Genomic DNA, 25,122 nt, shown 5'->3' with positions numbered 1-25,122 from the left:
GAGAGAGAGAGAGAGAGAGAGAGAGAGAGAGGCGTATCCTGGTGAGAGATATTGTGGATCTGTTAGGGCTCATTGTGTTTTTGCGGTGAGTAATATCAACACAGACCAGAGCTGAGTAGTCTCCTTCCTTCAGGTTTTCATTTTGTAGAGCTCTCACCTTAGACCTACTTTTGATATATATATAAATAATTTTTGGAGAACTCGGACGCGCTCTTTCCATTTCTAGGACTCGTTTAAATACTAAATAACGTCATTCATGTAGGCCTGCTGTATTTGTTTCCAACCATCCGGACCTCAGTCCACAGCTTGGTGGCTCAATGTTTCACCACATATGGAGACTTATTACAGGATGACCCAGCGGGTGTTTTACTAGAATTATCTGTCCAGGAGACGAGCTGATCGGTGTGATGAAGGATAGACTGGCTGAACTGAGTGCTGTAAGTGGTCTTGCTATAACCTCGACAGGTAATACATCCTGATGCATTTGCGCAAAATTAAAAATAAGTCACACAGTTGTATTTTCCCATCCGTACAGAGCAGAACACAAGCAGAGGAAGATGTTGCAGTCACAGTGGACAGAGATGGCTTCATGGAGAGCTTTTTCAGAAGGGTGGGTGTCACTGTAACGCACAGGTTTCGGGCTCTGGGTTGATCCAAGGTATTGACTGTTTTTACGTACTGATTGATACAGGTGGAAGAAGTTAGAGGGCTCATTGATAAGATCTCCCACCAAGTGGAGGAGGTGAGGAAGATGCACAGCATGATCCTGTCTGCACCCAACCCAGATGACAGTAAGTGTGTGCCTCAATCAAACATTAAGGACAAAGTCAGAAAGCATGGTTCATTTGGTTTTCTGTTGTTTTTGAACTCTTGCATTGAATTGTTTTGTGACCTGCTTGGCAGGAGTTTGATTTTTCTGGCAACAAATGCAACAAATGTCTCACTTCCTTTCTTCAATTTTCCTCCTCATTGTGAATGAATAGCTGCCTGTCAGGAAACATTGTGAAGGAAACAGCAGTGTTTCAGCTCCAAAACCCACAAAACACTGTAGCTTGGGCTCTGATTAGGAGCTTATAATAAGAGGAGGATTTTAACATGTTTCATTTGCAGATGTTTGTTGACACCTAGTGTACAACTTAAATTAACTTAAATTTTCTTTAACTTAACAGAAACTGTTTAAAAGTACGACAAATTATTTAAAAACCATATAATAGGCAGATGTCAAAGTGGCACACTGTTAATATGGAGACAGACCAGAGGATTAGCCAATGGCCTTGTTCAGTGTGTGAGCTGAGCTGATGCCTGAGGAGTCCATCAGGAAAAAGAGTCTGTTTAGAGTGCCATGAGGAAATGAGTATGTCTAATGTAACACACTGTAGTACGGTGTTTTAAGATCCATGACGTGGAAATGGTCACCAGGGACAGAAACAATGGGCTCTGTGAAGTGTGACCTCTGCAATATTGCCGCAGGGTTGTTGCCAAGTTACAAGATGAAAACCTACAATAAATCCAATATTTACAGGAGGGAAGGCCAGAGTGATTAGCTGGGTGACATTATTTTTCCTCATCAACAAACAGAGTCTGATGTTTTTCCCATCTGTGTGTGTGTGTGTGTGTGTGTGTGTGTGTGCGTGTGTGTGTGTGTGTGTGTGTGTGTGTGTGTGTGTGTGTGTGTGTGTGTGTGTGTGTGTGTCAAGGAACAAAGGATCAGCTTGATGCATTAACCAACGATATCAAAGGGAATGCCAATGTGGTGCGAATGAAACTAAAATGTGAGTTGAATCATGACATGATGTCATAGTAAGACACCTCAAATCTTATTAATATTAAATATTATTCAGATTTATTGACCTTATGGCATTAACACTGATGTCTTCTACTTTGTTGTTGTGTAATGTTGTGTCATACCTCTCTTCCTCTGAAGCCATGGAACAAGGTATGCCCAAAGATGACATACCTAACAGATCCTCTGTTGACTTCCGGATCCAGAAAACACAGGTCAGGAAATAAATCAACGAGTGGTAACTCCTCACACACACACATATCAGATACCCTGACCATACATGGTCATCATTAGTCACTTAATCTGTCATGCACAAACATCAGGTGAGAAATGTGGATAATGTTTTTGTGTAGATTTATCTGACTTGTTGGCAAAATATGTAAGATAATGATTATTCACAATCAAATCCAAAAATTTACTGTTTTATAGGATGAGTTTTCAGATTAAATTGGGATTTTCTTTGTTTGGTGGTAATTTTGAACATTGAATGAAAATGTAACAATGTAAGCATCTTGTTCAGAATTGCTTTGCAAGCTTAAATGAAGACATACACTGCGGTCTGAAACGCCCACATTAATTCGTCATTCTCTGTCCTTGTGTTTTCACTTGTCCTCAGCACACAGTGCTGTCCAGGAAGTTTGTGGAGGTCATGACCCAGTACAACGAGACTCAAGTGTCCTTTCGGGAAAGAAGCAAAGGAAGGATCCAGAGACAGCTGGAGATAAGTAAGTGACAAATACTAACCCTCCTGTACCCTTGTGAGGCCAGGGAGTACGGGTTCTTAAGGTCTCTGATTCTTTTTAAGAATTAGTGTTGATGGAAACTGCTAATACTGACAAGAAATACTCCCTTTTTTGCTTGTCTTTGGTTGTATGTACAAGAATTATGAGTGCAAGACTCCCAAATCTAGAGATAAAAGAGCGACAAATAAAACCCTGAGGCTGTGTCAGGACAGGATCCAGGAAACAGACCACACCGGTTTCCTCTCTGATTCTCTGGACACTAACCTTGTTGATAAACAGACGCCAGCAGGGACAGGGTTTTTTTCAGGTTTCTTCAAGATGTCAAGGTTCTCTTTTGCTCAAACCAAAGTCACAATTCAACTCTAAATGGAGTTCTTGTTCTTGATCACATCCAAACACTAGAATTTCTGTGTTTTGTGAGATTTGATGTCACTGAAATTAGTAGTAGTTGTAGTACTAGAAAGATATACATAGTATTTGTGTTCCAGTATTAACAGGATGTGCAAAATTGTAGCATTTGCAATATATAATATAAATGAGAATATAGGTTTGTTTGCATTTTTAATAGCTTATTAGTTTCAATGTCTTTGCAGACAACTTCATATTTTCAACTTGTATTCTGAGGAGCATTCTTGGATATCTCAATTCAGAGTTACAATGACAAACAAATGCAAGGACAGCGTGTTTCAGTTGCATTGTATTATGCACATATGAGTAACACAAGACAATAGTGAAAGGTAAAAAATAGGACAGTCTCCCACAGTCCCTGCGGCCGGCATTAATGAGAGGCTCTGGTTCTCCACTCTGCAGACGGAAGAACCTGATACTGGAGACGCCTCACTGTGTTTGTGTTGCCCGGGAAACGAGCAGAGGGCTCATCGGCCTGTGTAACAGTAGTTCACCTGTCTTTGACAATGCCGCACGAACCTCGGCCTGTGCTGTAGTGGAGTTGCAACATTAATTTACATCATTCAGGAGGGATACCGTGTTTGCACGAGGAGTATTGATGAGTTGTAAACGAGGTGTGTTTTGCTGTGTTTGGTGCAGCGTCTCTGAGGAATAGCCATCGCAAAAGGCATGTGACATACAGTAAGCACCTGCACAGAGATCAGCCTCTCCAGGGAGGTTGTTGTACAACAGGAGGGATGGTTTCAGGAAAGGAAAGCTTTCTGTTTATAGAGTTTCAGCAGCTGTTTCTCTACGAGGGGTCCTTTGTTCCTGAGACAGTTCTAATCTTAGTCACAAGTACAACCCTTATCCATGAATAAACTGAGCAGCACAGCAGGAGCTGACTATAATTTAACATGAAATTATCTAAACCACTTGAAAATGCATTGTTTGCAACTGTTGCGCTGAGATTTAGGGTTTAATTGCAGCATGTTTTCCTTTCTCAAAAGTCCTCAAAACCACAAAAAAATTGGCTCAAACATGTAAGTGAAGTCTTACATGACTTTAAACTTCAATAGTAATCTTCAGTGTGCTTTACTTTAATGCTGTCTAACACATTATCTGTTTTTTAAAAGAGGGATATCATATTTGGATTTTTTTTGTTTCATTAAACAATACAATAAATCTCTCATTGCTTGGGGGGAAAGTCTGCATTGTCTTTGTAGCAGTGTCCCCTGGGTGGATAACAGAGACATTATTTTTCTGTCTGCTCAATCAATAGAGCTACAGTACAATGAGGCTTCATCTCCTCACACAACAGGCTTTATATGGAGCAGCTCCACAACACCAACAGACAAATGCATTATCCTGGGATTAAACACATAGCAGTGTATTGTGTCAAGGCCAAACACAGACATTCATTGTTTACAAGGATATGACTTACTCAATAATCTGGGACTTCTGTCAATTAAACGTCTGAGTCGTTTTGTTGTTTTTAAAGAATGAAAAACAACAACAAAAACAACACAAGTTAAAACAGGCTACATTAGATAATTATTTCTTTAGACACACAGACAATAACCACATTCAATTGTTAGACATAATTTGTTCTCTTATCAATAACGGCTCAAGAGGGATATCAGGTCAGTGCAATGGCCTTTTATATTCTAATCCCAGATATTATATCAGAGGTACAGAGCAGAAATAGAAGGTTACAAGTAGGAGTGTTGTCAAATTAAAAAATCTTAGGGCTCAGTTTCCTCCAAATAAGCTATAAATTGCTGCTGCCATATCAATATAAAATCTTCACCCGAGTCCGGTAAATTATAGTTTAATAATCTCAAATGACAGTTACCGCATCATGTCTCTAAGACATTTTATGTAAGACATTTAAATGGTTAAAGAGACCAATGTGGCATGTGTTTTAGTGATTAAGCAAACTGTGGTAAGTTCAGTTCATTGTTGGATAATCATTGCTCGCTTTTCTTATTATCATCTCAGCTGGAAGAGTGACCACCAACGAAGAACTGGAAGACATGCTAGAAAGTGGAAATCCATCAATTTTCACATCTGATGTAAGTTTTCTCTTACCCTACTGAACACTCTTGTTGCAGGTTTAGAAGGTAATACTGCCATCTAGTGGCAGAGAAATAATAAATCATTTGAGGTGGGGTGCTAGGCTTTTTTTCGTCAACCAGAACTGGGAAAAATCAGTTTGGTGTTGTTTTAAGAATTATTCATTTTGGTACTCTTTTATCTCCTTTTTTAGATCATTTCTGATTCTCAGATCACACGTCAGGCCTTAAATGAGATAGAATCACGACACCAGGACATCATGCGTCTGGAGTCGAGCATCAGAGAGCTCCATGCGATGTTCATGGACATGGCAATGCTGGTTGAGACTCAGGTAACAGCTAAATATCATTGGTTGTTACTTAGGAAAAAAAAAAAGCCTTTGTCAGTTATAGTTCTTTCAGGTCAGGTCTTATGTATTAGTTGATGTGTAATAGTATCTACTTTGTCCTACTTTCTCAAATGTACAGTCTTATGTCAGTGTTGACCTTTAACCATATGTACCAGTCTGCAGCCACTATGTTTCTTTACCTATGTTACCAAACAAAACTCTCATTTGATAAATAAAATAATTCAGATTCTCTCATTTACAGGGAGATATGGTCAACAACATTGAGAACAACGTTTCCAATGCAGCTGAATACATTTGTCGGGCAAAAGAAGAGACCAAAAAGGCAGTGAGATACCAGAAAAAATCCCGGAGGGTATGTGTTCCTTTTTAATTATGTGTTGCTTAGTTGTCACGAATAAAAACATTTTTAAATGTCAATTATACAAGATGGTTCTAATGACAAACCTCAGTCATGTGCGACCACTTACAGCTACTGTATGAATCTCTTTATAGTGCTCATATCACTACATTTAGTTCAAGTAACACCATCTTCTTTACTTGGCAGAAATACATAATCCTTGCCTTTGCTCTATTGATCCTGCTTGCCGTCATTGCACTAATTGTTGGCCTGTCTGTTGGACTAACCAAACCTCCTGTATGAGACCTACTGTGATTACTGCATGAGGTAATAACACCCACATACAACTTCCATTCCTTGAACATTCATCCATCCGTTCATTTATTTACTAATGCATTCATCTGATAAATGGTTTGATGGATTTTTAATGAATTTTTTTTTTAGCAAGCAAAACCTGCGATTCCATTAGTTACAGCTACTTACGTCTCTGTTTCTTCTCCTTTTTACAGAAACTTCTCTTCCTTACCATGTGTGGGGCTGCAGGTTTACTTTTACTCATCATAATAGTTGGAGTCTTTGAATGATGGATTTCATGGTTCACAAACTCACAGCAGTCAGCTGTTCCTGTAGTGTTGAAGCCTACACCGGCTCCATAATAAGACTGTCATTCACTATCCAACAGCATTACAGAGAGGATCTCTTGAGCACAGTGAAGTATAATAATGTGAGATCCACTTTGCACCAGTAACATCAGACCTCATGATACACTGTTCTGGAGCAATTCTACACAGCTATAATAAAGTGTCTTGTCAGCACATATCCCTCTCTGTTAGCGGTGATATAATGAACACGGACAGCACATCAGATACATACACTAGTGTACATTCTGTTTTGCTGCCATCTTTTCATGTTGGATATCACATTCAGACATTTCTTGGTCCGATGACTTTAAAGTAATTGTTTGATGTTTTAGGAAATATGTTTATATACCCTCTTGCACAGATTTAGATGAGAAGATCAGTACCACTGTAATGAGAGTGATATTGATCTTCTCATCTAATGTTCGGTAAAAAGGCAAATAAGCGTGTTTACCTAAATGTTGAACTATTCCTTTAATATTCAAAAGTTAATGTAATAATTGTAATTCTCTTTATAAATTAAATGTATAATTTGTGTTACATGTTAAAGTGTATGTTTAATATGTAATTCATGTGAATTGAATGTAAAAGTACCGAAGCTCAGGACTCCATTAGGAATAGAAAAATGTTTAAAAAAAAGAAAAGAAAAATAATTATATTCACTGTAATCTTTTCCAGTTAATTGTTTCTCAGTCAGAAGAAAAAAATCCCAGTCAATCAAATGGGATTCATCACTTCATTCAATACCACAAAAGAAGCTGTTATTGCACATTCAGAATATTTGTGACACCTGACCGTACAAAAGTGCCTTCTTTACTTAACCTTTAATTATGAATCCTTAACTTATTCAGTTGTATTTATCGTGATCACTGTGTGTGATGACTGAAATATTAGTTGTGAAAAAAGTCATGCTGTAAAGTAGGACTCTTGGATGATGTCATTTCAAGAGCACACATTTTCATTTTGATAGATTTGATTCCTTTTTTTATTTGTTTACAAGTTATATCTTGTATTTTCTATTGAAGCTGAATAATGAAATCATGTAATTTCAAAAAATAAAAATGATTTGCAGAATGTATTGCTTGTTTATTCCCTTTCATATTAAATGTATTATTTATAATTATGGATAACGCCAGACATTTCAAAGTGCAAACACCTCTGAATTTCTCAGACATTATTAAAGTTCTGTTCATTTAACAACCCAAATATTTGGAGGTATGGTGTGCTTTGATGAAAACAGAAAGAAACAGAGGTTGCTGTTTACTTCAGGATTAATGAGCACAAAGCACTTGACTTCTGTGTAATCAACCAAACAAGATTAGTGAAGAAAGTGGAAGTAAGCACCCTGATCAGATCAAAATTAGATCAAAGGAAACATCAGAGGTGCACTAGGAGTGAAATACTAGTGAATGTCCTTAAAATCTGTACATGAGGGTGTTTTCAGGTCACTGAGCACAATATCCTAGATGTCAAGTCAAGTGATATTATAAGCTGTGAGTAAAGTTGGACACAGCAGTTTGATTGATGTGATAAACAATTTATTTGGATGAGTAATTTATGTGGCAATCTGTAGATGTTGAAGCTTTGGTAAATGAGAACAAATGTGTAAAACATAATATTTAGAGAGATATGCAGGGTTTATTCTGATGAGTGTATTATTTTGTGTATTATTATTAAGATGAAGCTTTGTTGGGCTTTGTTGCCTTGTTGTTGGATGTCAGGTCATTAGTGTCCACCATGTTTTATACTATAGTCTGTGGGAGGAGGCCAACTATGAAAGCCAGCAGTCTGTTTGAACTGAGAATTGTAAAAATCAAGACCATTTATGAACCATTTGAGCACAGTATCATGGAATCATTTCATGAGCAGGTGGGATTAGTTTAAATGTCATAAATGTTCTTTGCAGCACAATTCTGCTTTACAAGCATTATGGCCCACTACAGTCATGTAGTATTGTAACAGTTAAGCTAGTCACTAACTAATAGCCTGGCCGGATGTGAGGCCATGCCTAAATCCTCCCACTAGCTGTTCTGGCTATTCTGGCACTGCCTCATTATCGCCAGCTGTGAGGTGATTGACACCCTGCTGTTCTGAGTGATATGACTTTCTCTGAAGAGAATGGCCACAAATCAAACATACTTGTTGTGACGCAGTCACAGATTTGGTCACTGCAGACAATGACATTAATTCTATCTTAACATTATTGAATGTAATTTCTTTTATCTTTATTGAATGTAATTTATTGAAGTAAAATAGCCCTTTTTTCAGTTTTCAAAAATAGAATAGAAGTTTCACAAAACTAAAACTACATTCTTTACAGTCAACGTGCTAATCTAGTCTAGGTTTGACACTATCTACGCATTGTGCTTTTTGAGCTAGACCTGGTCTAAATGCAGGAAAAGCACAATCACCCCCTTTTCACTCTTTAGCCAATTTTCTTTACTGTCACCACGGTTCATCATTTATAAATGCAACCTGTGTATACGTGGCACACAGTGGTTGTATTTCCATTTCTTATGCAGCTGATGCAGCCACTGAACATATAAGATAACAAGTTATATTTGCTTATTTATAAAGAGATGACCAAACATACCATTATTTGACATGTATCCTACTAAACAAAGTATAAAATATACAATATATGAACAAATTAATTGCATTTGGTGCTAGATGTTTTGAACCAGCCAATAATTGTTTAAATATATTTTAATATTCATAGCAAACCTACCTACTTATTTATTAATCTTGTTACTTTTCAAGTAATTTTGTAATATGTTTTCTAGACCTGGTCTAGACCCAGGCTTCAAAAAATAGTGTTTTTTAAGGTAGTCTATTTTCTGGATGGAGAAATATCAATAAAATTGCCTTTTTTTCATAAATAATAATATAATAAGATGTTATTACAAGACTTTTATTGCATGTCTTACACTTTTTTCACAACGTAAAACAAGCCAAACTCCACTTTGAAAAACAATATGGTGGCCAAACTGGCCCCCACATTGTATAAACAAGGCATTACGATAAGAGCATGCAAGAACTGATATCAAAACAAATGTGACATTCCAGTGAATGGGATTTTGATTGCAGTTTGAGGTGTCCTGTCAACAATTTCACAGACGTTGGTGGTCTATGGGGAAAATGCTTTTCGGGCAGCAGGGTGATTTTTTACTGCAATACCGCAAGTGGCCACTGGGAAAAATTGGCTGCAAGGCTGAGCGGCGGAGCCATGGATGTATTACAAGAGCCCTATCCAGCTCTTATAATACATCCATGGATATGCATCTTTGTCCAAACCACTGGTTCGAACCAATCAGCATCCTTTGAGGATTCTTGTGTGATCTTGCGATCTCGCAAATCCAGATGCCTTGCAAGCAAGACGGTGATAGACTGATGGTTCATCCAATCACCTGCCAAGTAATTTTTGAAAGTGCCTGCTCCAAACAGTTTTCAAGGACAACTTCTCAGATGGTTCTGTGTAACAAATCATCTGGCGCATCAGGTTAACATAACTTTGCACATGTATCAGAAATGATCTGTTATGGGTTTTGGGCTTGGGTGTGGCAAGTGGGCTCAATAATGCCCCCTAAATAGTTTTGAAAATTCAATAAAGTAACGTGGAGGGTCCGTGTCACCTGGATGCACAAAAGTTAGGCACATATAACATCTCCTGACTTACAAAAAAGTCTCTTGGTGCAATGCCCTAAAGCCATGAGGAAGTTGGCCATTTTGAATTTAGTGTGCAATGTCAAATGTTGAACCAATCAAACTTGAAGGCAGCAGGCTTCAAGAGTCTAATAGCTACTTGACAAACAGGTAAGTACAGAAGCAGATGTCAATGCAAGAATAGGCAAGGCAAGGGCAGTCTTTTTACATCTCAAGAACATCTGGCACTCTAGAGTGATACAGCAACGAAAAAAATTAAAATCTCTGTGCTGGTTTATGGCACCGAGACCTGGAGAATTCACAATACAAACACATTCAATAAACTGCAAACTTTTATCAAAAACTGTCTAAGAAGAAATCTTAATATCCACTGGCCAGACAAGATCAGCAATAATTATCTGTGGACGAGGACACAACAATTACCAGCAGCAGAAGAGATTGAAAGAAGATGGAGATGGATCGAGCACACACTACAAAAACCAGTGTCAAACACCACCAGACAAGCTCTGACATGGAACCCTCAAGGGAAGAGGAAAAGACATCAAGACAGGCAGACATCGAGACTGGGAAACACCTGGTATCAGATAGAAAAGAAAGCTAGTGACCGAGAACTTTGGAGGTCCTTTGTCGACGGCCTATAGCCTTCTCCAGCAGTGTCAGGCATAGTAAGTAAGTAAGTGCAATGTCAGTGAATTTTGCGCAATTTACAGGCTGCATGCTTCAATGAACTCCTCCTAGCAGGTTAGTTAGATCAATCCCAAATTTGCCAGCAAAGTGTAAAGATAAAAAAAGACCTTCACCATTGTCCGGTCTGCCCCAAACTTGACATATTTGATAAGAGTGCAGGCCTGAACACATCTACAGGCCAATATTGAGTCATGGTCATAGCGCCACCTATTGACAACAGAAGCAAGCTCTCTGAAATACTGTTTGCAGGCAGTAGTTATAATCATTTTTTATATCATTATTCATTTTATTTATTGTTTAATGTTTATTCATTTTGTTTTATTTATTTATTAATTAATGACAGACTGGCTGACAGACTGAATGTGAAATCACGTTCACCGGAACGTCGCATTCTTACCGTAATGTCGTGTATATACACGCATAGCAAAACAACGTGGGGGCCAGTTTGACTGTGTTTTTCTTCGAAGTGGAGGCTGTATGTATTGTGTTTACAGTTTGCCAGTGTATGGGCATCTTTAACCTCCTAGGCCTTCATATACTAAAAATTGCTCAACAAACGTAAAGGTCCATCTAACCAATGAGAAGAAAGGGAAGACAGTCACGCAAGATGACGCAGCAGCGTCACGATTCTTGTTCTGTGTTGAAGCGGCATTTGAGGGCTGAAAGAATCACTTGTGACTGCGTGTGTACGATGTAAGAGATGTCTCTGCCCTCAAAGGGATGATATTGAAATGCAGGGTAGTAGAGTACTCGTCTAACTGGAATTGGAGCTGACAGGGAAAGAAAAGCCAGAAGCTAATAGTCTTGCAGTGGTTTTTGAACATGCTGGCTTTGATGACCCAGGAGAGAAAGTTACTGTAACTGATGACCAGACAGCCTCACTTCTGCTGCAGCCTGCTTGTCTGCATCAGAGGTGGGTGTTAATAAAATATTCAACAAACATACTGTGTACTTGTGGAATGTTGTAGTGTTATCATAGCCTACAGCTACAGTGAATCACTGTATCATCAATTAAACATGAAAGAAAACTTGCATTGTAAGCAAGTCCAATTATGCTGACAATCTAAATGTCCTCTTGTGTTTAAACATAATAATTCAGCATGCAAACCATTTTTTTTTCTTCAACTGTAGCTTTGTATTAGAATGTTTTGTACACTTAACAAAAATCAAGCCTACGTTTTATGATTTATGGTGACATTTGAACCTGTTTACTTGTCTAAACATCATCACTTCCACTCAGCAATCCAATTATTTAATCTTATGAACAACAAATAAAATGAAATGAGTTCCCTTTAGAAGAAATACATTTTAAGAATACAGTACAGTAAATATCCTACTTGCAGCTCTTTTCTGCTTTTTTTAAACAATGAAAAATGTAATTATAGTTTTGTATTTTCATGTATTTCTTGTGGCAGCTGTGCAGTCTTTTCTGTCTGTGTGTCCTGGCAATAATCCAACATCCCTTATTATGTAACTCCGCTGAATACAGATATTTATAATCTGAACATGCTGGAGTCATGACATCATCCCGCACTGCCGACCATGACAAGCGTTGGGGGAAGCATGCAAACTGGTCTGTCATGGTAGGCTCTTGCTTGTAACCGACAGGAAACATATTAGTGAGATGCAATGTGATTGATGTGTGGCTTAACTTGATGTCTGTTTTTATATCCCAGGGGACAATGGGTTGCCAGAAGACTTGCCAGGTGGAGAAACTCCTGAAACAGTCTCAGAGGGAGGTCGTGTGCAGCCAGAGACAAAGGTTAGCCACAGCGAAGAAGAACAGCCGGATGAGAGGCACAGATAAGGTGAGCGTGATGTGCTGTTTGCCTGCGTGTCGATTGTAAAGCTTTCGATGAATAAGCTTTGATTCAGTCGTGTCTGGACACTAGCAGGATCAGCACTTGTTGATGCCTGCAGCCATAATCTGACCTCATCGTGCACTCCTCAGCCAAGGCTCTTTACTCTCAAGGCTCATCATTAACAGATGCAACCATATGTGGCACTCAGTGGTTGTATTTTCATTTCCTATGCAGCTGATGCAGCTACTAAATGCATGAGGTATCGTAGTGCCTTATTTACTGTAAGTCGTACTTGCTTGTTTATAAAGAGATTACCCAACATGCCATTATGTAACATGTATTTAATTAAATAAGTCTTAAAATATGCAATATATCAACAGATTAACTGCATTTGTGTGCTAGATGTTTGGCATTGGTTTGTAATTGTACATACCCGCATCCAGACATGTATTTTTATACTTTTGGCAAACCTAGTTATTTATTTAGTAATATTAATTGTTTTTAAGTAACTTTGTAGCCATAATATGACATACTATGGGCAGGGTAAAAAATATGAATGTCAAAGGGATTCGTATACGCTAAACATAATACACTTTTAAAGAACATTTTTCTTAACGGTAATGGTTGTGGTATTGAACTAATTGTAGTGTGTAGTGTGTAGTTAATTGTCAGTAGATTCACAATTAAGAGAGCAGAAGTGATTTGAAATTGCTGTTGAAGCACAAACAAAACAAGAAGAAACAGAGAGAAATGCAGTGATTTTGCAGATGTACAATATGCAGCTGGGTTGGTAAATAGCCGAGTAGCTTATGATTGTCCATGTGCAGATTACCGGCCAGTATGTGATCCCTTAGTGGTGTGTGTATTTGTATTGTGTGTGTGTTTGTGACGGTATTTGAACCTGCTTGGGGATGCAGGTACTGGGTGATGGATTTTCGACAGGTTTGTTTGAGGACACAGCTGTGGGAAGGAAACTGCTGCGGTGCTGACTGCTGCAGCCAATGATGAACCATCATCAAGAGTGTACTGTGTTATGTAAACTGGGGTACTCGGTGCTTTTCCCTGCTTTGGATTTGGGGCTGGTATGGAGAGTAAGTGACTGTCCTCATAGTTAAAGGATACAAAGTCAAACCATGCTGTGATGGATGATACATGAAGGGATGTTTTCAGTGACAGGTCTGTAGAATTTGACACAAGTATGTTGTGACACATTGTGTAGTTTGATGTATTTGATTAAATCTCGCAATGTTTGCAGTAGCATCTGGTATTTTCCAGGTAGAAAGTTCTTTGTGGGTTCTTGTGAAAGTCAGTCTTTATCTCTACTGTCTTTAAAGTGTTCAAGGTTGTTATCAGCACACAAAATTGACAGACATCTTAGTGGGTCATATTGTATCTGTTTAAAAAACTTAAAGAGTTTGATTGAAGAGTGGCAGTCATTTAAATGTAGGGACTATATGAGTGGAGAGCTTGCAGCCATTTTAATGAGAATAGCAGGGGTTTACCCTCATATACTTGAAGTGGGTAGGACTGTTAAGGATGTTAATGTCTGTTGCAAGACCACTGTCAATCAAATCTGTTCAAACCACACCCACACAGTGCTGATATGAAAGAATAGCTGAGTTTTTTTTTAAACCTTAACCCCTCTATCCTTTTCCCAAACTTTAATGGTGCCCTGTAAAGTCTTCTGGTAAACAAACAAAACATTATGTTTACATCAAGTGTCTGTGTATCCTTGAGGTGTAACAAATGTGTTGAATGCATGTCCTCATAAAACATTGCAAAGCTGAGATATTTAAATATTTAAACTTTTTAAATCATGCATTGTTTACATCCATGCTTGCTTGTGAGCAGTCTTTTTCTTCACTACATTTGTAGGTGTTTTGCTACAACTGTTGGCACGTTACCGCCACCAACTGTCAGTCAGCGGAACTTGAAACTAAAGGCTTGATGTGAATCCTGCTGTCTGCATGTTTGGGTGGTGCACGCAAGATAAAAAAAAAAAAAAAAACTACTAGTAGTCAAAAACTCCACAGGGTAGCCCACCTTTAACTTTGAGTTAAAGTCATAGCTTCTTATTAAGTCATGATGTCATGTTATACAAATTTCTCTTGGGCATTAATATTGGTATAAAATGGATGTAATGGCTTGAGAGTCAATATTATCCAGGGTTTTGGTTATCGTTATATTGTGAAATTAACAATAAAGGCTTGCCTGGTCATGAGATTATTAGTTTTTTATCTAAAAATTTCCTGTCTACATGGAAATATCATCTGACTGCTTCAGTACTCATCCACAAAATATGTCTTTTCTATTCCATATTCCTTAACATATAAGCTGCCTTAGCTCTTCGTGTTATTGTTGTTGCACCTCACACTGTTTTCTTTTTTTTATTAATATGCAGAAGCCTTCACAAAAGGGGATGTCAAAACAGTTGTTCACACCTCCAAACGTGTCTCAGTCAGCTGAGTTAAGGCAGGCCTGGAGCTCCTCTTCTGCCTTCTGACATCCTTTGACAGCTGTCTGAACAGGTTTGGTTCCCTTTAACATTCTAAGGTAGGCAGGCGTCCTGTGAATCATTATTAAAAAAAAATAAAATAAACTCACACAAAACCAGCAGCGGCACAGCTAGCTGATGCACGCTATAAAGCACTCTCCTGTCTTGTAAAGATTCAGACAGTGCCTTGATCCCACTTAGCTCCGACATAATTTGCAGCTTGATGTTAACTGGAAATGATTTTTTATTAAAATGATCTGTCAGTCTTGTGTCTTTCCCAGTTGACCTGAACTTTAAAAGCTTGTATCTATTTTAAACTGTGCAGCTTTGAAGTGTCATAGGAGGGCAAATACAACAGACTTAGAAATACAAGACTGCGTTATTCTCTCTTATGGAGCAATTACGCAGACATTTGAAGGTCATTCATTACATCTGCATTCATAAATTATAGGATAAAAACAGATGTTTGAACATAGTTTTCTTGTCAAAATGATCAAAGAAGTTTATTGCTTGCAGTACTACTTTTTTATCCTGCTGTGTTATGGTGAATTTACTCGTGGCCCTAGAGGACATATAATGTACAGTGCAGTCGCCTATAGCAGCTGCTGTTATAGTGAAAACATCAGGTGTGCTTCCTGCTCATTGTCAGAGCTCAGCACCTCCCCCTTTTGTGTTTACACACCAGGTAGAGGACATGGGCGGGAACATTTGACATCAATCGTGTGTGATGTAGCGGTGCCTTGACTGTTAAACGGCCACTGTGATATAAGCTCCCAATTGGGATTGCAGAGAGGGTCCCGTTGGAGGGGGAGGGAAGGCTCTAAACAGAGGTAAGGAGCTGTTGTGGTTGCTAGGCATCCACGCTAAGGAGAGCATATCTGTTTTGGGCCCTGCTCCTCCTCTCTCCTTTTCCCACAACAGAGTGCAGCGCCGCTGTCAGCCACAGAGGGCAGCCTCACCGCACATGCTGTGCTGTTCTCCTCCACATCTCCCTACAGTAAAAAAAAAAAAAGCCCCAGGATGGCCCAAATAATCTCCTTTAATACCCTTCTGCACTTGATTTCCTGATCTGTGATTGGATGGCAGTGGCGTTGCTGCAGTTTGTGATAGCTGATTGGTCTGGCCCACCGTTCAGTGAGTGAGGGTTTGTCAAGCTGAGCCTCCGGGGAGCCTCTGTGGCATAATGACCCATGACGAGGCAAGGCAGAGTCTCTGTATCAGCTTGCAAAAAAAAAAGAAAACAGCTTAGAAGCAGTGCAACAAAACTGAGAGGAAAGACCAAGGGGGACGCCAGAGAACCTCACATGACCTTGCCAGCTTCAATCATGGCTGCTCATCAGTGGTGGTTAGGTGGGCAGGCGGTACAGAGGAACGCAGCACTGGAGGGGTTTATTGACAGGATTGTGTGTGACTGCTGAGAATAAGACAGAGAATGACCAATTCTGATTAAGGAAGACGAAAGACATCCTGGAGAGGGAGCGCTGCTCAGTGCCGCTGCGCACTGCACTGCCTCTGCACCCCTGCGTGCCTGTGTGTGTGTGACTAAGTGTGTGTGTGTGTGTGTGAGAGAGAGAAAGTGAGAGAGAGAGAGAGAGATAGAGAGAGAGAGAGAGAAAGGGGGCGTGTTGATGTGCGTGCTCTGCTGCACAGCCACGGTAGTGTGAGCTGAATGATGCTCGCTGGCTGTCTCTCTCTCTCTCCCCCTGTGCTGCCTGGCTGTGCCTCTTTCTGCCGAGCAATTGATGAACCATTTTATGCTACAGAGCTGCCATAGACATTGTCCTGGTCCTGCTGCTGGCTGATCTGTCCTTCCGACCCAAAAGGAAACACCTGCCACTGCATTGGTTCTTTAACCGCTGCTGCCAAGGTACTGTACCGTCTACTGTCTGCTGTCAAGCCGTGTGTGTTTTTCTGAGCCAGGGATTGTTGTGCTGCCTCTGCTGCAGGATCCCTGTGCTGCTACTGCTGCTGCTGGGGGGATAAGGTTGATCTCAGTGTCTTAGACTCTTGGCGGCTAACATAACTGAAATATACTCTTCTGTCTATCGTGCACATGTAGCTCTCCCTACCGTTATATGTATTTCTCAAGGGATGCATCAGCCTGTTTTGAGCTGTTCTGCACAGGAGTGCAGAATATCCAGGTCTGACAGCACTGAGAGGAGCCAGAGGACACTGCACATAATTTGCATGCAGTAAGGATTCACTCCATATTTGTATATTGTTTGAGTTCCTTGTCCTAATTGAAAACATGCTGCAGTGTGTTTTCACAGAATAGTTTAGTCAGCGTAGCGGGAGCAGTCTGTTTATTGTCTGTGGGTGATATAACATGATTTTTGGGGTTGACGTTGGTTCCGGTTGTCACTGCCATGCCTATCGGGGATAGGCATCGGAAGGCACTTTCTGTAAAGTCTACATGCAGAGATGTGTCATTGGGGTTAATGAAGTTGTATTAATAAATTGGAGATATGAATGCTAAATGGTTGTATTTGTGCAGATAATTCCTCACCAGTAGACTAATATCAGTGCAAGGCTGCTAAGATAACAGCTGATATAATTGGTGTTTTTTTCATATAATAAAAGGTGTCATTGAGTTCGTGTTTGTGCATTATAATTTGACACTATAGGTTGTAGTAGGCATGAATAGATATGAAAAGGAGGTAAGTGTGTTTCTAAATGTTGTGTCATTAGCTCCAACACTGAGCAGCATTTTGCAATGAGACATGATCCTATAGGTGGCAGTCATGAGAGAAGAGGGTGGGAGTGGGAATAAACATTGAAGGCTGAACTGTGACTGTGAGAGAATATGTTGTCTGTGTGTGTACTGTGTGTGTATGTGTGAGCGTGCACGAGTGCACAGGTATGGATGTTTCTGTCGCCTCCCAAGGTCACTCATTTGAAGAGCTTCCATAATTAGGGCTGTCAGTCTCGACCCGCACCTCAGACATGAGAGAGTACTCTGACGACAAACTCCCATTCATACTGTAGCGCCTCCTGCCCACCTTGACAAGCAAGCATGGTCATTCATCATTTTACTGGTTATCCCTGAGCTGCCAGCAAGCGACTTTTATCTTCACAATGCACCGGGGACGGGTATTCATATTTCTAACTTAAAATTGTTCGCTCTGCAATGAGTTGATTGCAAGAGAAGGCATGGAAGGATGGAGTTGGTAGGATGGTGGTGGTGAAGGGGGGAGTTCAAGGAGGGGGGAAGAGTACTGCTGTGTATTTCTTAAATCCAGAACTGGGTCAAATAATATTTGCATAAAATTCTGTTTATTTCCTCCTTTGCGTAGAGTGGGGTTTTACCTCACTGGGAGTTCAGACATTTTGTTTTCAGTGATAGAAAAGTACTTAATCTGAATTTAAAAACATCTGCTGGCTGATTTTATGCCATATGGAATCCATCTGGTGTTTTGCCCATTTGGTATACGTAGTAGACTGACCGGCATTTGAAAAATAACGATAAATGTATATTACCTTATTTTTGTTCTTTAACCTAAAAACATTTATTTTTGATAAGGATCAATTAAAATCTGTAACGAGCAGGACATTTAAACCCTCAATATTTTTTTTTTTTTGCCACTTGGGGGCCACAGAAATGAGCTTTAAACACAACCTTGACATAGCAAGTAGATGTTTTTTACACATCCAGACACGGAGCAAAATTAGCATTATGTTGCAGTCGTGTTTCTGGCCTTTTGGTGAATGTAACTCCAATATTCACTCTTCTTCTAGCTCCACTTTGGTCCCCAGCAACTCCTGCCAGAAACATCTGTCTCTTTAGCAGCTAAATGCTCCTCTATGTTCACCAGCTTGTTGCTAGCTTTGTTTGGCTTTCATTTGGTAGTGGACACGTAGCATCCAGTGTGGGTTTTTTTTTTTTTTTTTTGCTTTTTTACTGAAAAAAGAGAAATGAATTGATCACAAAAGCAGTGAGAGTGAACCAAAACATTAAAGTTGTGGGCAGTAAAACCAAAACAAAACAATGATCCGAAAGATGCTGAAATGCTCTCTATTGGTGATAGAACTTTGGAGTCAGGTGAAAATTCTCTGTGTTCATCACTACAAGTGACCCCTTTACAAGTAGTCTTTTGATCTTAATAATAATAATAATAATAGTATCTTAATCTTTAATATAAAATGATTCATGAGAGCAGCTTTAAAGTAAAAAACATGAAATTATCAGTGCTCTCTGGGGCACAAACTATGTCATTGAAATTTAGAAAGTTTCTAAATAAAAAACATATCTTTGGAATTTCTGTACTGTGTTTTCTTGGTCCTTGTACACTGATACCAACTTACATGCTGATACTGACATATCTGTACTAACCTTAGATAGATAATATGATAATATTTGCCATGCTGATGTGTCAGTCAACTGAAACTATGAAGCAGGTTAAAACAAACACTGTAAGTTCTTAGAAAAAATAAGTGTTTGTGGTGGTGCTAATGCCAAGAGTAATTACCAAATCCCTTTGAAGCTGGTCTGTTTAAGTCTGTATAAAATTCATTAACTCTATATGGCTGTGTCCCACAACATGTATCGTCAGAGTTTGCAACAGATCATTACATAATCATGCAGTTAGCAACCTTCTGGGCAATGTAGATGGCATACACAGCTGGTAATCCACAACAAAACTGGACAAAATATATTTGTAACTTTCACAACAATGCTATGCCCTAACATTATGCCAAATAGTTCATCTGTGTCTCCTGTACATGTATGTTTAAGGTGGACATTGCTTGGTAGATGAGTTGCATACTATAAGATGTGTTCGTATAAAGCATGGCCTCCAATGCTGCTGTTGGAGAGACCAAAGTAGAAAGAGAAGGGCTGAGGTGCTGAACATAGCCGCTTAGTGTGAGAGGAGCGTGGCTCAGCGTGGTCCTGAGTGACTGAAGCTAGGCTGTAGTAACAGCTGGAACACTGCTGCTGCTGGCGCCTGGATGTGGCCTGGATAAAGCACGTGACCCCGCCACAGTGTGAGGCATTAGTGATATGAACAGCAGGGTCCACGGCTGCTGTTACATAACACCATCTTCACTGGGAAATCTCTGTAAAGATGGCTCTGTGAGACTTGGTGACAGCAGAGTGAAAGTGCATTATCATTGTCATCAGCCGCATCACTTGGTCTGATTGTTGGACTATCCCATGCATGACAAAGCAAGCATGGGTTCACCGCCCTCTCTCTTTTGTATCCTGAGGGCATTTTCATGTGAGAGCAGATTTATGTAGATGTTTGTGCTTTCTAAGCCCTGGTGTGTAATGCCTCTACACTTGATCCTCTTTACACGCACGTTCAGTATACAGTATTTGTGCACATGTTCTTATGTGTGTATCCACTTGCATCTGTCTTTGGATGAATGTATGTGTTATGTTTGTATCTTCACATAGTTATATGCATGTGTATGTTTACATACAGCATATGTTTGTTTTACGCCATAGCTCCCGCAGCTCAAACGTAATGTAAATTGATATGCTGTGCCAGCTGTCGTCATGTCGGCAGTTTGACTGACTGCTGTAGTCGGACTCAGACGTCCGGGAGGAACTGGCTGCTGACTGTGCTGGAGGTCAGAGGAGAGTAGCCGGTAATCACCTCAGGGATCTGACTGCATTCATAATTGATTGTTCCTGGAGTTGATCAGGGCTGTCCACTCAGTCAGATGGACAACACTGATCTGGCGTAAAGAGCACGAGATTAGATGATCCGCCTCAAAGTTAGTTGTAGTGGTTTGTTGTTGGGCATCTTTCTTGCACACCAACATGATTTTGGTTAGCACTAGTCAGGCTTGACTAACGCAACTTAAAAAGTTCAAACAGTCATCATTGTGAGTTTGAAGATAGCACACATGAAGCATAATTATGAGATATTTAACTGGTTCTCCTGGAGTCGGTAAGTCAGTAAGTCTGTGTTTGTGGTCAACTCAGAGAGGTGGAGGGCTGTTTGGATCTGTTTGGATCTGTTCTGAAAGGTGGACGATCATGTCTGAGGGCGGGGGCTTGGGATGATTATGTGGATCTTGACAAAATCCACAGGCAACGATGATTATTTGTCAGGATTTGCTTTGTAATAAAAAAGCTTATCTCCACAGGTTCAATCTCGGTCATTCTCTCTGTCTCTGCCTTTCTGCTTGCAGGTTTTGCCTACTGTGTCTGTTTTGTACACACTGCATTCGTGTTTTTTTTTTTTTTTTTAAAGCAAAATCATGTGTGATGCTATCATGCAGCATGCTCAGTTTAACCTCTCATAAGTTTATTTAACCCACACTGGCTGATTCCCTCTGATCTTTTCTCCATGAGACAGACTGATGTGAACCCTGGCCTGTGCTCCATTTGATTCACTATACTGTCGACAACTTGAGGAGCCGGATCCTCTGATGTATGAGGTGTTTGTTGAACACCACTTCCAATGTTCGTGTCCTTCACACGGACAGGCTCTTCTGTGTGTATTGTCCACCATGTTGGAGGTTAATTGCAAACTCTTTGATAGCATATTATTGGCAGGCAGAGCTACAGGCACACCGTGGCAGTCAGTTCAAGGCACACTTGCTGTTTCTACACCACTTTTAATGTTGACAATGATTAATGGAATGCTAATGTGCTCTGGAGTTAATGCTTTGTGTTTATGTGGGGATGTAATTGATTCTAATGTCCCGATCAAGTAGAATTTCACAGTGGATTACTAGAAAAAAAGCTCGGCTCTGCAGTGGGTGCTGTAGCACAATGATTCCTTTTTTGCAGTGATTCATCTTTGTTAACTGTGTGATAGGGCACGCTACATTGTTCTATGTTATAGGTCTCTGTGGGGTTGGTAAGCCTCCTGTCCAATCCACTGCCTCCATCCTGGCCCATCAATGAACAGGGGCACAGGGTAATTGCATGAAGAAGCTGTAATAAGGTGGATTGAATTAGCTTTGCCCTGACTAAAATGAATTAAAGAGGCAGTCATGACATACAGACTCCTAAACTGACTTATTATACCTGTTCAGGCAAATATATCATAATGTAGTGTAGTATCTTAGAGATGCTGACAATCTAGGGCTACAGCCCGACATGAGTTTGTGCAAATGCCTGTACGCTGAAATAATAAATGGTGTCTAATTCTCCTTAATTGGAAATGCCTGCATGAATATTAGTCCTAATATGGACGAAAACTAAAAGTCAACCCTCGGCCCCGACAATTAAAACAAATAATGAGCTCATATTGTCCTGAAATGTTGTTAACTCAAATCCTATGTGCGTGTCTGAGCAAGCCAGTCATCTACACAGTGATGAAATGTTTTGAATGGCATTTCTAAGTAACTAGAGCTCAAACATTTTGTAAATGAATCGATTAGTCGATCAAAAGAAAATTATTCAGCAACTCTTTTGATTGAATTGATTAATCATTTAGGTCATTTTTCAAGCAAAATTGCTGAACATCGCCTAGTTACAGTGTCTCAAATGTGAGGATTTGTTGTTTTCCTCTGATTTATTATTATTATTATTATTGTGAATTGAATATTGGGCTGTTGGCCTTGGGATTCAGAAAATTTTCCCATTTTTTGACACTTCATAGAACAAACAATAAACTGTTACATTGGTAGACTGAGAAAATAATTGGCAGATAGCAACTGATAATGAAAATACTTGTTAATTGCAGCTCTATAAATATAAAAGCCGTATGTGGATCAATTAATGGACCCATTGACAAACAAGGCAACTTTGTTTGAACTTATCAAGGTGTCACTTTTGCTTATATGTAAATGCAGGATGATTTAATTTTCATCCAAGATCACGAGTTATTGTATGAGGAGATGAATAAGTCATAAAGTTCCACGGGGGAATGGCAATTGATGCTAGACAGAAGAGCTTTGGAGCTCCTATGAAGGTTGAGATGGATGAAGGGTCTGCATTGCTTTAGGAGTCGTGCCTTGCGGTAGGGGTACGGGGCAGGACAGAGACGTCCTGTGTCCAGATGTCTGTTTGTGTTAGGGAGATTACGGCACTGCCTCCTGCCATGAGAAACAAACACTAATTGCCCATTGGCCCCGGGTTGGAGATGTGCAGCTGGGGACATGTAGCTAAAAATAGCACTGCTTGTTCCCATGAGTGGCGGGCACACAGCACCATAGCATTAGTATTCAGCACTAAAGCATGGCATGGACAAAAAAGGTCATCTTCTGGCCATGGCCACAAATGTCAGGGTGGGGTACAAAGCGACACCAACACAGGGCGGGTGAACCGCAAGGAGCGCCTCGGGCTTCAGCCCCCATATGGACCAACCTGCTGAACCGCCGTCCTCGGTCTGAACAGTTGCAGGAAAATGTCACATGGTAACAGCCAAGCGAGTGTCATGACATCCTGTGTTTTGTTTGTAGCCCAGCAGCGTCCACGCTTGTTCCATGCAGTCTTTACCCCCATACATAGATGGCCTTCCATGCTTGAGTCGAGTTACAGCTCTCCCTCTATGACACAAAAGCAGCATCTGGTTCCACCTGACTGGAGCCATGAATAATTTAAAACAGGGCATTATTATTTCCAGCCAGCTCCACTAGCTTGGCAATAACAAGCAGTTTAGGTAGTGCTATCAGCATTGCTGGCTAAGTGGTTGAACATGGAGAGAGGATGTTATTTTACCTTGTTGGCATCTTATACTTGTGTGGGTTTGTAAGTATCTGGTTGAATGAGTGCGTGAGTGTTATTTTTCATTGATACACTAGGCCAAATCTTGCTTGGTTGTTTTCAGGACTGGAAATGTGCATAAACAGAACTATGTGAAGCATCTAGTTGACCATTATACCAATCATGACGTCTTGTGACATGTACAGATTAACAAGCACAACACATGACAACTTTGATTTGATTTTACAGCTCATCCATTGAGAAAACAATCACTTTCTTGTTTTATTATGTGTGGCTCTTTTTTTTACTGATTTGCACACATGTGCTCAATGCAGACAGCACGTAGTCCAGTAGATACTTTACTTTTCTTTCTGTTTTCAAACTGAACGCGTGAAGGAGAACACACTCTCCTTGTGCTGCATGAGTGTCACTGTTAGCTGTTTTTCCACTCAGACCACCTGCTGGCTCTGAGCGGCCACTCACCTACACATACAGAGTGCTAGCAGATTTATCACCAGTGAGACTTAATAGCAATTATTTGAATTCAAGTTAGTCAAAAACTGTGCAATGAAATTGTAAAAATGCCACTGTTATATCGATAACTTGCAATTGAGGAAATGCACTATTATTATTATATTCATTTGGCTGAAATGCTTCAAATGACTGCAACTTTTTCGTTTCACTCCCCCACAGCTGAGGAATGAAATTCTGCCACTGCAGCTCCCAGGCATACAGCGTTTGGATAGCTTTCGTCTTCTAGAGGACAACAGCGGAGCTCTGAGACTCAGCCCGCAAACCCTGAGCCACCAAAGGCTAAAGCAGAAGTTACTGGTGAGTTCTCTGTGTGAAAGGGAGATAAAAGCTTGTTGATGCTGTACTGGGCACGGGTCATTAGGAGCAGTAGGAGGCTGCTGTTAAGGCATTTGCTTTTAGCAGTGTTGTGTAGCTTTCATGTTCTTCTCTCTGCTTTGGATTGTGAACTTGTGAACCATGGTTTTTTTTATTTCCTTTGGTTTACTGGTTTAATTTTGAAATGAACTGAACTTGCTTCCCCTCCCCTTCGTTTGGAATCATCGTTTGGATTAATTGGGGTCAAAGTTGCAGTTTACTCAGTATGTCATGATTACTGATCATGTCAGGGAAAAGTCAGGAGACAAGTCATGAACTTGGGCCTGTGCCGTTTCCTCATCCCTGCTTGAGGAGGACACCAAACCTAAAGTGAGATTTTGGGAAACTGGCCTGTTTGCCAACCTAGCATACGTTAGCGTATGTTTTGAAATCTTGACACTAAATCATCCACATTTTCCTTATGAATACTTTGTTCGAGAGTTTATTTGATTATTATATTACTTTTTGCTCACATAACTGTCTGTTACATGAGGCAACAAACTTTTTGTTGCGTTTGTAATGCAAGGATGTTGGTATAAAATCAATCAATCTATATAGCAGCTAATCCAAAATGAAACCTTGCTGCATTGTTGTGACTTCATGATATATCATCTTTCATATTTATGAATGCAGTAAAATATTAATCTATCTAAATATGAATATTTTTTGC

At 39.9% G+C, this 25,122-nt stretch overlaps 2 protein-coding genes across 11 annotated transcripts in view; both read left to right on the top strand.

Annotated features, from left to right (window-relative positions):
* Positions 1-66: 66 nt before the first annotated feature.
* On the top strand, positions 67-7,387 carry stx2b (syntaxin 2b). Of its 2 annotated transcripts, XM_042420048.1 has the most exons (11): positions 67-437; positions 536-610; positions 692-791; positions 1,698-1,772; positions 1,925-1,998; positions 2,400-2,508; positions 4,915-4,988; positions 5,183-5,320; positions 5,580-5,690; positions 5,883-6,002; positions 6,185-6,268. In XM_042420048.1, exons 1-10 carry the CDS (start codon positions 408-410, stop codon positions 5,976-5,978), a joined length of 882 nt encoding a protein of 293 aa, XP_042275982.1. In that variant the 5' UTR covers positions 67-407; the 3' UTR covers positions 5,979-6,002; positions 6,185-6,268. The 2 variants fall into 2 exon arrangements, with proteins under 2 accessions (XP_042275982.1, XP_042275983.1); XM_042420049.1 differs by lacking the exon at positions 5,883-6,002 and having other exon boundaries at positions 6,185-7,387.
* A 3,721-nt stretch (positions 7,388-11,108) lies between these two features.
* The window catches only part of rimbp2b (RIMS binding protein 2b), a 79,961-nt gene continuing 65,947 nt past the window's right edge, over positions 11,109-25,122 (top strand). For all 9 annotated transcript variants that reach the window (XM_042422394.1, XM_042422390.1, XM_042422393.1 and 6 more), the window contains exons 1-4: positions 11,109-11,576; positions 12,153-12,246; positions 12,340-12,471; positions 24,258-24,395. In XM_042422394.1, the coding sequence (XP_042278328.1) occupies positions 12,181-12,246; positions 12,340-12,471; positions 24,258-24,395 (336 nt within the window). In that variant the 5' untranslated portion in view covers positions 11,109-11,576; positions 12,153-12,180. The remainder of the gene's footprint in view (positions 11,577-12,152; positions 12,247-12,339; positions 12,472-24,257; positions 24,396-25,122) is intronic.

The sequence above is a fragment of the Thunnus maccoyii genome, chromosome 9, assembly GCF_910596095.1.
Source record: "Thunnus maccoyii chromosome 9, fThuMac1.1, whole genome shotgun sequence".
NCBI classification, from domain to species: Eukaryota; Metazoa; Chordata; class Actinopteri; order Scombriformes; family Scombridae; genus Thunnus; species Thunnus maccoyii.
Note: the sequence above shows the minus strand (reverse complement) of the source record. Positions and strands in the feature narration are given on the sequence as shown.

What these genes read in the sequence shown, in the direction of transcription:
- stx2b (XM_042420048.1), top strand. Translation starts at nt 408, where the DNA reads ATGAAGGATAGACTGGCTGAACTGAGTGCT. An exon ending in GACTGGCTGAACTGAGTGCT is followed by an intron (nt 438 to 535) that starts GTAAGTGGTCTT and finishes CCATCCGTACAG; the next exon opens with AGCAGAACACAAGCAGAGGA. An exon ending in CCAGAGACAGCTGGAGATAA is followed by an intron (nt 2,509 to 4,914) that starts GTAAGTGACAAA and finishes TTATCATCTCAG; the next exon opens with CTGGAAGAGTGACCACCAAC.